At 34.7% G+C, this 11,702-nt stretch overlaps 1 protein-coding gene across 1 annotated transcript in view; it reads left to right on the top strand.

Annotated features, from left to right (window-relative positions):
• HSPA4 (heat shock protein family A (Hsp70) member 4) overlaps window positions 1-11,702 on the top strand; it is a 52,487-nt gene that overhangs the window by 6,392 nt on the left and 34,393 nt on the right. Inside the window, exons 2-3 of the mRNA XM_044664654.1 lie at window positions 10,800-10,857; window positions 11,426-11,566. Of these exons, the coding sequence (XP_044520589.1) occupies window positions 10,800-10,857; window positions 11,426-11,566 (199 nt within the window). The remainder of the gene's footprint in view (window positions 1-10,799; window positions 10,858-11,425; window positions 11,567-11,702) is intronic.

Below are 11,702 nucleotides of genomic sequence, written 5' to 3'. Positions count from 1 at the left end.
ACTCTTCCACCAAGGAGCCAATACACAGAAGTTAAGGGTTTAAAAAAAAAAATATATATATATATATATATATATTTTTTTTTATCTTAATTTTTTTTTATATCTTCCTTACTCCTGCCCTCCCTTCATCTTTCTTTCTCCTTTGAAAAAAAGAATCCTGTAACAAATATTCTTAGGCAAGCAAAACAAATTCCTGCAATGGCTACCTACATCCAGAAAAAATGGCTTAATCTGCACCCTGAATCTCTCACTTCTCTGTTTGGAGATGTTTCATCCTGTTTCATCCCAGGTTCCTTGGAATGTTTCTTCAAATGTTAAGAAATGAGTTGCTTACCTTTTATTAGCTTCTTTAAAAGATTCCAGATTTTAAAGGAAGTTATGGAACTTGTTTAAGTCTAATCTTAATAAATTTTTACAAGACACTAATCATTTTTTTAGAGAACACTATTTCTTAAGATTACAAGATGGTAAAACTTAAGAAATGAATTCAGCTATGAGATTTATTTTAGACTTCTTATTTAACCATTAATGAAAATGAGATCCCTGAGAGAGTGAGACTTACCAAGGAATATACAGTGAGAAAGAAGTATGGCTGGATTTCCAGTTTGCAACCATCCTCTCACCCTTCCTCAATTCAATAAGCCATATTTATTATAGAATCATAGACCCTAGTGCTGGAAGGGACCTTTGAAACCATCTGACATCTTTGTGTTTCAGACCTTTTTATAGTCTGGTAAAGTCCAGGGACTTTTTAGAATAAGGTTTTTTAATGTATAAAATACTTAAGATTACAAAGAAAACCAATGAAATTGAAATACAGTTATCAAAATATTTTAAAAAAAAAATCACCAAAAAAATCCAACCCTGAAATCTACCCAAGGATTCTTGGGGTCCATGGACTCAAGGTTAAGAACCCTTTATCTAATCCATCCTCAAGTTTCAAATGAGTAAACTGAGTTTCTGAGAGATTATATCTTGCCCAGGGTCACAAAAGTAGCACAGCAGAGGCAGGAATGAACCTTTCCTCCTCTTAAGATTTTGAGTTCTCTGAAATACCTTTAGCTCTGCAAAATAGATATTACCTGCTGTACAGAATAGATGCATTGCAGGGTAACTAGCAACTGCTACTTAATTTTCCAGTGATTTCCAATAATAAAAATTGAAGAGATGCTCCCATGTCGAAGGAGGGGAAATTGCTGCACTAACTAGATGTAATTTCTAGTATTCTGTAGTGGTTGAAGCTATCTTAAATGTATTTTATCTCTCCAGAAATATTATAAGTTCCTTAAGGATTGGGACAGTTTTACTTAACATATGATATATTCTAGCTTGAAAGATTAGGAGGTTTCTCCCCCCATTTTAAACACCTCCTAGTTGAATTTGCAAGTTTATGAAATATAAAATGAGTAGATCATCAATAATCTACATCTCTTTTATTACTTAACAAGCAGTCAGTAAAAGTTTATTAACCACCTGCTATTTATTAATGTGCAGGTACTGTGCTAAGAACTGGGGATGTAGAAAGAGGCAAAAGACAGTCCCTACTCTCAAGAAGCTTACAATCTATTGGGAGAGACAAGATAGAATTTTATACAAAGCAAGCACTATATGCAAGAAAAGTGGGAAATAAAAGAAGGAAGGCACTAGAATTGAAGGGCTGGGGAAGGCTTCCTATAGAAGGTGGGATTTTATTTGGAACTTAAAGGAAGCCAGAGAGGTCAGTAGTTGGAGACAAGGAGAGTGAATGTTCCAGGCCTGGAGATTTGGAGTGTCTTGTTGGAGGAACAGCCACGAGGCCAGTATCACTGTGTCACAAAGTAAGTGTAAGGTGGAAGAAGACTGAAAAGGTAAGCAAGGGCTAATTTATGAAGGAGCTTCGACATAGCATTTTGTATTTGCTCTTGGAGACAAGAAAGAGCCACTGGAGTTTGTTGAGTGGGGTTGGGAGTTGGCATGATTAGACCTATTCTTTAGGAAAACCACTTTAGTAACTGAATGGAAGATGAATTGGAGTCAGGACAGAGTTGAGGAACCAGACCCAGATGCAGTCTTTTGTAATAATCCAGTGTGAAGTGATGAGATTTGGCACTAGAGTTGTAACAGTGTCAGAGGTAGGACATATTTAATAAGCAATGCTACAAAGGTGAAATCGACAGGCCTTGGCAACAGCTTTATATAGGAAGTGATAGATAGTGAGGATGGAAGCAATAGTCAAATATGGACAGATTTGAAAAATGGAAAAGAAAATTTTAATTGTTTCCCCAGGGTTTTTTGAGGATGGCCTTGACTTGAATATTTAATGAATCTGAAGTGGTTAACTTTTAGTATAGTTCAGAATATTTTCTTGCTATTAGGAAAAATTTGTTTAAAAAAAGTTAAGTTTTACAAGTGGCTGCAGTCACTACTTGGCATATTCCTAAATTAGGGCAAAAAAAAAAAAAGAAATAGATTACAGGTCATTAAAGCTTGTTGTTTTGCATTTGAATTTTTAATTCTGTATAAACTCACATAGCTGGGGTTTCAGATGAACTTTGTTTCTTTGTCACTTTGACTGGAAAAAACTTGGAGTGAGCAGTTAATGTAGTTATTAAAGCACAGATTGAAGTTCTCCATATTTCAGAAAAACATGTTCAAAACTTACAGCAAAATTAGAGAAACTCAAGTAGAATTAAGAGTTTACATATATTTAAAAGAACTTTCCATTTTAGAATTATGAAATGTTATAATTTAGTAGTACAAATTTAGAAAAATATTAGGACATGTTTTTGTGTAATTAATAAAAATTAATTTCCCAAATAAGCCTTTAGAATTATACCTGTAATGGGTCACTCAGCTATACAATTGAGCATACCTTGGTTTTTTTGCTTTTGCCAGAACCTCATCTAAAAGGAAAGGGTGCAGTTTCTCAGGGAAGTAAAGAAAAAAGTTTAAAGGCAAGTAATAACAACTGATTTACATAGAATTTTGTAGCTTACAAATTATCTTACATTATCTCATTTAGTCCTCACAACAATCCTGGAGTTAGGTATTATAAGTAAGTATGAGATCCATTTTTATAGATGAATAGCTGGGACAGAAGTGACTTGCTTGCCTATGGTCATAGAGCTAGGAAATGTCAGTGGCAGAATTCAGATTGGTTTTCCTGATGATTCCCAAGACCACCAATCTGTTTGCTATATCTTGCTGCTTCAATAAATAAAAATTAAACTAATAAGTGAAAAGGACTAAGAGTAGGAGCTGATGATTTAATTGTATCTATGGGTGAAGATAAGCTCTAGGGAAATAGCAAAAAAGATGCCAGCAGAGGATTCTCTAAGCAAAAAAGTGTTGAATTCTTGCCTTGATGTTCAAAGAATTACACTAAAGAAGCTGATAATGGGAGGCTGGGATGGGAAAGACTCCTGAGTTATCATTCATTTCTTTTACTTCTAAAGCTAGGGTTGCCTAGGCTACAGGTCCAGTGGTATAACCTCAGTTACTTTGGGGAGGCTGTGAACTAGGACTTTGATAGCTCCCTGAACCTTTTCCTTGCAATCAACAGTGTTTAAAACTCAAGGGAACCAGAAAAGGAAAGGTGTTTTCCTTGCAAATAGTCATCTTAAAATAATTCTTAATTTTTAATGATTTGCAAATCATCAACTTCCCAAAATGCAAAATTAGAAGTTGTAATTTTGCTTTAATATGAAACAGGTACAATTGTAGCAGCAAGAGGGAAATTATAGGCTCTATAGAGTACAAATGACTTGAATAAGTCAAGGTGAAAATCTTAAGGTTGGGAACAGTAAGTGATTGGGGCTATGGCATAATTTTGATGATCTGAAGAAGATAGACTTATTTCTTCAAATGGTTAAAAAAGAAATGTTTAATTGAATTGGGTATTCCCATTGATAGAGATCACCACCTTTCCATGCTTTAGCATATTTTCTTTTTCTTTAAAAAAACCCTTCTGTCTTAGAATCAATACTAAGTACTGGTTCCATGGCAGAAGAGCTTAAGGGCTTACACAGTTGGGGTTAAGTGACTTGCCCAGGGTCACACAGCTAACTGAGTTATCTGAAGTATCTGAAATCAGTTTTGAACCCAGGGCATTAGTATATTTTCATGGGTCGCAGTGGTTAAAAAAAAAATCACTCAGTGTCCAAACCTAGGTGATAAAGTTCGTAAACTTAGTTGATTTTGACTACTTAAAATATTCCCAGCTTGTTGTTAAACTTTATAGGTATTGGATCATTGCCATGGCTCTTAGAGCAGTGATGGGCAACCTTTTGAGCTTAGTGTGTCAAAATTCGCCAAAAAAAACGATCATAACTCAGATGGTGTGTCACTTCAAGAAAAAAACCATAATTTTGCAATATTTATAGTTCAAAATACAAAAATGTATAATTGTAATATATAACTGTATTTAATAAACCAAAAATAGGTAGATTAAAAAGAGTGTCTACGCTACACTACAGCAAATGTTTCATTGAAAATGGCTATGCGTGTCAGTGCTGACATGTATTATAGGTTTGCCATCACCACTCTAGAGTATTTTAATGGAAGATGATAGTGTTGTATGGTGGAAAGAATACTGAATTTGGAGTCAGAGGATCTAGGTTTGAATCCCAGCTCTCTTTAGATTTAGAGATTTAGAACTAGAAGGCATCTTGGAGGTCAAGTCGAAACCCCTCATTTTGTAAATGATGAGACTGAGATTCAGTGACTTTGCAATTTTTCCAAGGTCACAGAGTTAGTCTCTAAATTTTTTTAAAAAGTGACATAGTATTACTTTGCTTCTGAATTTCTATTTGGTAAACTAGTTTTTCTATTGGAATCTCTGAAAAAGTTGGCAATGAGAGGTAAAAAGATTCTTCTTATAGTATAAAATAAAGGTTAAACTATAGACTTGAAAAAAGGATGTTTCACTTCTCTGGAAATGAAGGGGGGTATTTGTTTATTTTTTAAAAGAAAGTTTGAAAACAATAGAAAATGAAGACTATTGGGTCCTGGGGCATATTTCAAAGTAAAAACTAGTAAAGATGACTCATTTAAAAATATTTTGGGCTTTGTTTTTAAGTTCATAGGAGCTAGTAGGAGATTTGTAATATCAGGCAAATGGTCTTCCTTCTTTAAGAACCCATTGGAATTTTCTATTAAGGTTCAAGTTAGAATGTACTTACTTTCAAACTTAAAATCATAGGATGTTGGAGTAAGATGAAAATACATTACTTTATTTCTAATTTTAATTTTTGCTAGAGAACCATAGTATTCTTTTTTTAATTTCATTTTTATACCGAATTTTAGAAGCATAAAATAAAATGACTTATACCAGGCAGCAAATCTTTATTAAGAACAATTTGGTTTTTCTTTTAAGAATATAATTAAACATGCACCTTTTAAGGTTCTCTTGCTTGTCTGTGTTTTCTTCAGTTCTCTTCTTTGAGGTTAGAGGACCTAATCTCTAAGGATTAAGGTTGGAAGGAAGAAGAGAGAGAGACCTCCTTTACCACATGATCTTTACAGATGTAAGAGTCCTTGTTCTGCTCCTAGAATTAAAGAAACTCACCACTATTATCAGGAACCTTACACAGATTTCTAATTAAAACATTGAGGCCAATTTTTCTAAAAGCTGCTTTTTCCTACTTCTCATTTTTTGTGATTCATTTTTATGTCCCAAGAGATAAAACCTTTTTTGTTCTTTGATCTCTATCCAACTCAACCTTACCCCTTTCTACATCTTTATTTTTAAAATTTTATTTAGAATATTTTTCCATGGTTACATGATTAATGATCTTTCCCACCCCTCTTGCCTCTTCCCCAGCTAACAAGCAATTCCACTGGCTTATACATGTATCATTGTTCAAAACCTATTTCCATGTTATTCATATTTGCAATAGAGTGATTTTGTAACATCAAAATCCCAATCATATCCCCATTGAACCATATGATCAATCATATATTTTTCTTTTGCATTTCTATTCCCACAGTTCTTTCTTTGACTTAGATAGTGTTCGTTCTTATAAGTTCCTCTGGATTGTCCTGCGTCATTGCATTGCTGCTAGTAGAAAAGTCTATTACATTTGATTGTGCTACAATGTTCTTGTGGTTCTGCTCCTTTTGCTCTGCATCACTTCCTGGAGGTCTTTTCAGTTCACATGGAATTCCTCCAGTTCATCATTCCTTTCAGCACAATAGTATTCCATCACCATCAGATACCACAATTTGTTTCATCCATTCTACAATCAAAGGGCATCCCCTCATTTTCCAATTTTTTGCCACCACAAAGAGCGCGGCTATAAATATTTTTGTGCAAGTATTTTTCCTCATTATCTCTTTGGGTTATCAACCCTGAAGTGGTATGGCTGGATCAAAGGACAGGCAGTCTTTTAAAGCCCTTTGTGCATAGTTCCAAATTGCCCTCCAGAACAGTTGTACCAATTCACACTCCACCAGTAGTGTATTAGTTCCCAATTTTGTCACATCCCCTCCAACACTGATTACTTTCCTGTGTTGCCATATTGGCCATTCTACTAGGTGTGATGTGGTACCTCAATGTTGTTTTTATTTGCGTTTCTCTAATCAGGAGGGATTTGGAATACTTTTTCATGTGCTTGTTGATAGTTTTGATTTTTTTCCTGTGAAAACTGCCTATTCATGTCCCTTGACCATTTGTTGATTGGGTAATGGCTTGATTGTTTGTAAATTTGACTTCGATCCTTATATATTTGGGAAATTAAACCTTTGTCAGAGAATTTTGTTATAAAAATGTTTTCCCAGTATGTTGCTTTTCCTTCTAATTTTGGTTGCATTGGTTTTGTTTGTACAAAAGTCTTTTTAATTTGCTATACTCATAGTCATTCATTTTACATTTTGTAATACCCCTTCCTACATCTTGCTCTCTTCCATTGCCCCCTTCCATTTTGTACTAATGTTTACTTAATTCTAGATCTCTTCCTCCTAAATTCTTTTCCATCTTCTGGTGCTGATAAAAACCTAGTTGATGTTTTTCTTTTGGAGATACCTCATCCTTTGTTACTCTTTTCTAGAGCTGACCATTTCTTCTACCACTTTTACTTAGCACCTCTGCTTATTTTGGACCAAGTTCATTTGGTTCTTTTTTACAACTTTTGTCAAATGAACATTGCTTCCTGTTCATTCCAGTAAAATTGGCCTATTGGCTATTTTCTAAACTTGACATTTCTGTCTCCTATTTCCTACCTCTATGCCTTTGCCCAGGCTTGTACTCACTCTCAGACTATACTTTTTCCTTCCCTATATCTCTTAAGGTCTCCACTGTATGTTGTTTTAGCACCTCACACCCAAAATGAATGTCAGTATCTTCTGAGGTCCATTGAATTTCTGTTGAGGGTACCACTTTCTTCCCAATCACCTGGATTTGTAACCTTGAAATCCTAATATCATAGACCTACAAATATATAAGAGAAGATACCTCAAAGATGATCTAGTCAAACCTTTACTCTTAAGCAACGGTCACCAACCTTTTTGGCTGTGAGAGCCATAAATGCCTGCGGATGGAGGATGGAGGCCCAGGCAGAAGGCGCTGGAATATGGGGCTGGGGCTGAAAGGCCCCCTGGAACACATCCTGGGGTTCTCTGCCTGGACTGGCAGGTCGTCCAGAAGGTGGAACCAGATATGGCTAGAGAGCCATAGTTGCTGACCCCTGCTCTTAAGTCTCATAGGTAATAAGGGTCAGAACCAGGATAAGAACCCATGGTTGTCTTGCTCCAAGTCCAGTTTATTTTTCCACTGTACATAATCATTCTTACTGTTTTTTCTTTTTCTTTCACACCCCTTAACCAATTCATTGCCAAGTCCTTTTGTTTCCATTGCCATAACATATGTCAGGGGCACCTTTCTCTACATAGCCATCTCTAATTCAGGCCCTTTCGTCTTTTTGACTTGATCTCTTCTGACAGTCTTAATTGATTCTTTTAGTTCTGATCTCTCCGTTTTTCAGTCTGTCCTTAACACTACCAAAAATAAGCTTTATAAGCCATGTCTGACCATTTTGATATAAAAAACAAAAACCTTAATGACATCTTGTTCCTTCTACCAAAAAACTTTGCAGTCTGGTTTAAGTCTTCTTCCCTAGCCTTGTTTTATGTTATAGCCAAATTGGGTTAACAGTTCCCCAAATTGATTATTTCACTTTCCACTTCTGTGCATTCACATAAGCTGTTTCCTATGTCTGGAATGTATTTCTTCATCTTTCCAGATATTTTTCTTTCTTCAAAACTTGTCTCAGGTGGTACCTCCTTCATGAGCTCCCCTGCCCTCTTCAATTGCTAGTATTTATTCCCTTTCCTTAATTTACCTTTTATTGGTAATATAGTTAGCTATATTTTCTATATAACCATCCAGTAGGATTTAAGCTCTTTGTAGATAAGGATTTTTGTTTTGTCTTTGTATCCATAGTGTCTAGCATGGTGCCTTCTTGCCCTTAGTGATTGAGTCATATAACTATCATGAAACAATAAACAGTGCAAAGCACTATGTAGTACTAGATTTTCGATTTTCAGAGAAGGTAGTGAGGGAACTAGGACTGGAGTGTTAGGGAAGGTACAATAAAAGGATGAATAGGATTGTTGTAGTTTCAGGTAACAATATTCCAAGAGAATGAGCATGGTATGTTCAAAGGATTTTGAAGAGCATGGCCTGACTTGAACATTGAGGGCTCTATGATGGAAGAGCCAGGTGGAACAGTGAATTGAGTACCAAATCTAGTCTTAGACATTTACTAGCTGTGTGACTCTGGACAAGTCACAAATTATTTGCCCAAGTTTCTTCATCTTTAAAATGGAGTAATAATAGCACTGACTTCCCCGGGTTGTTGGAAGAAGCAGATGAGATAATAATTGTTATGTACTTTAAGTGCATATAGTAAGGGCTATGTAAATATTAGCTATTATTATTTTAGATAGTGGGAAATTTAAAAAAATCTTGGCAGAGGACTTTAAATTTATTTTGATGGAGAATAGAAAGCCATGGAAGGTAGCTGTATGTTCCTTACATTGCTTTCATCATGTCTCTCCGTTGCCAAAAGCCTGAATGAAGGTTTCTCATAATTATGTGTTTTTCACAGCTATCCATTTTTTACCACATTTGAAGATTCTATCCCACATTTATTATGAGCTTGACAGTATATAGTGCTTTCCTTCATGGTAGAAGAAAAGTACAAAGATGAATAAGATACAGACCTATTTCTCAATAATCTTAGTCCATTAAGAGAGATTTCTTGATATGAAGTCTTAATTTTTATTATATTTTTAAAAAGTAAGAAATTCTGTGAGATAAGTTTTATCAATCACTTATAAGTTAAGAGGAATTGGGGAAGTCTTCGTAAAAAAAAAAGTGGCATTAGAATTTCAAAGTCATTCTTGATGGTGAATAAGATGTCAGTGGAGAGATAGATGTATATTCGGTGGGAAAGAAATGTTTCCTTTATGCATAAAATCTAATTAGTTTGGCAAATATGATAATGATTCTTGTTTGGTTAGTTTTTCTACATTGCGTAATAGAAGACAGTGAGATTTCTTCTTTTGACTTCATTATATTTTGTAAAATATCACCTGGCAACTCTGCCTAATATGCTCTGAGTTTGAAACAGAAAAAATGAAAATGAGATTTATCTTGGCAACAGGGTAGTAAATTGGATGTGGAAGTAAGCAAACTCAGCTACTGAAAACCCAGAAAATAAGGTTCTTGATGCTATAATCTTTGACACTGTCAAAATAGTTCAATATCAGAAACGTGGTTAATGTAGATGTTAGATGATGCTGTCAGTAGTGTAGTCATGAAGACCTGAGTTTAAGTCCAGCTACAAACACTAATAGGCAAAGCCACTTAACTGCTATTTGCCTTTTGGTTTCCTCATCTATAAAATTGGGATAATAACACCTACTTCCCAAAGTTACTGTGAGAACCAAATGAGATGATAATTATAAAGCACCTAGCATGATGTCTTCTTGCACATAGTAAGTAAATAATAATAAATATTTTAAAAGTAAATATTAGCTATTATTATTCTAGAAAAAGCATTTCCATATGCTTTGTACCCTAAAAACCACCAGCCTTTTCAGTTTGATTTGTAGGTAAAACCTATTGTTGTCTCACTCTGAGAGCAGCTTTTCTTTTGTATCACCAGCACTTAATATAGTACTTGGCACATAGAAACCCTTAAATGATTTTTCATTCATTAAGTCCTAGTACTAGACATGTCAATTAAGAACACTTTCTTTCATGTAACCATTGGATCCTTAGGCTTTGTAGCTCTGTAACACTTTACTATTTTACTCCTAGCAAAAAAGTATGTGGATCTAGCTGAAGTTTCCTGGGAGGTGCTGATAGAATATCTGGAATAGGGGATAGAGAACCAAAACTCTGTTCCTAGCTCTTGCACAATGTACCCAGGAGGTGTAATAGAGAGAAATTATTTATCTGTAGAACTAGTGCCCAATGCTTAACCAAAGCTAGGAAAATTGTCACAGAGAACTTTTGTTTCTGAACTACACAGTAGTTAAACAAAATTGTTTCTTTTGAAAATGGGTCCTTGCCTTGCCCCTTCATTATTTTGGATGAAGTGTATAGCAAATGCGCAGTGCATTATTACTTTATTCTGAAATTTTGCCTTTGTCAAATATAGCTGGAAATAAGTACTTAGGACTTGGATTCCTTTTGTTCTACCAGAACTTCTCTTGTAATGAAGGCTATTTGCAATAAGATTTGGTCTGTAGCATTTTTATTGCAATATAAATTCAAAAAGTTTCTTTAAAAATATCTGAATTTTTTAAAATTCTAGGGCCTGTGTTTCTTTTGGTCCAAAGAATCGTTCAATTGGAGCTGCAGCTAAAAGCCAGGTAGTGTTTTTTTCCTTTCATCCTACCCCTCCTAGATAAAGTTATAACCATTTTAAAGAAGTCTTGATTATTTCCTTTCAAGTTAGCATGGGAGTACAACCCTCCTGGTAAAGGTAATGAAGACCATGTAGCTTATAATAGAGCCTCTGAGGCATCTGATGTAGTTTATTTGGCCAAGTTAATTCTATATACAGATTACTTTAAAAAAGTATAATGCATATGATTTATAGTTATATTTTGCTTGTGCCTATTGAAGGTAAAATTGGAAAAAAAAATTCTTAGGGAATGACTTAAGGGTAGTGGGGAAAGAAAACTAGATTAGAATTTTGCAGGACTATATTCTATCCTTGGTTCTCTTTAGTTCTGCAAATCCCTTTTGTGACCCAGTGAAATTGTTCTTGTTAGCTATAAAATGAGGGGTTAGAAATAGTCTCTAAGGTCATTTTTAGGTCTAGAGTCCTCTAAGAACCTAACTCTTTAAGAAGGAAAGACATTTAAAACTTGGGATCATTTATGTTTGTTTCATATTAGTAGCTTCATTGTTTCATTCTAGGTTTGTTTCTTTTAGGTTATTTCAAATGCAAAGAACACAGTCCAAGGTTTTAAGAGATTTCATGGCAGAGCATTTTCAGATCCATTTGTTCAAGAAGAGAAGTCTCACCTTGCATATGAAGTTGTGCAATTGCCAACAGGTTCAGCTGGTATCAAGGTAAATGCTAGAAAAATTGCATGATAAAATGATGGTTATAGTATAGCAACACGTATTGATACAAACAACATGTACTTATTTGTTCATAAGGAACAGGTTTTATATATATATGAATTTCATCCTAGAATTAAAACTA

Source organism: Gracilinanus agilis, chromosome 2 (assembly GCF_016433145.1).
Source record: "Gracilinanus agilis isolate LMUSP501 chromosome 2, AgileGrace, whole genome shotgun sequence".
Lineage (NCBI taxonomy): Eukaryota > Metazoa > Chordata > Mammalia > Didelphimorphia > Didelphidae > Gracilinanus > Gracilinanus agilis.
Note: the sequence above shows the minus strand (reverse complement) of the source record. Positions and strands in the feature narration are given on the sequence as shown.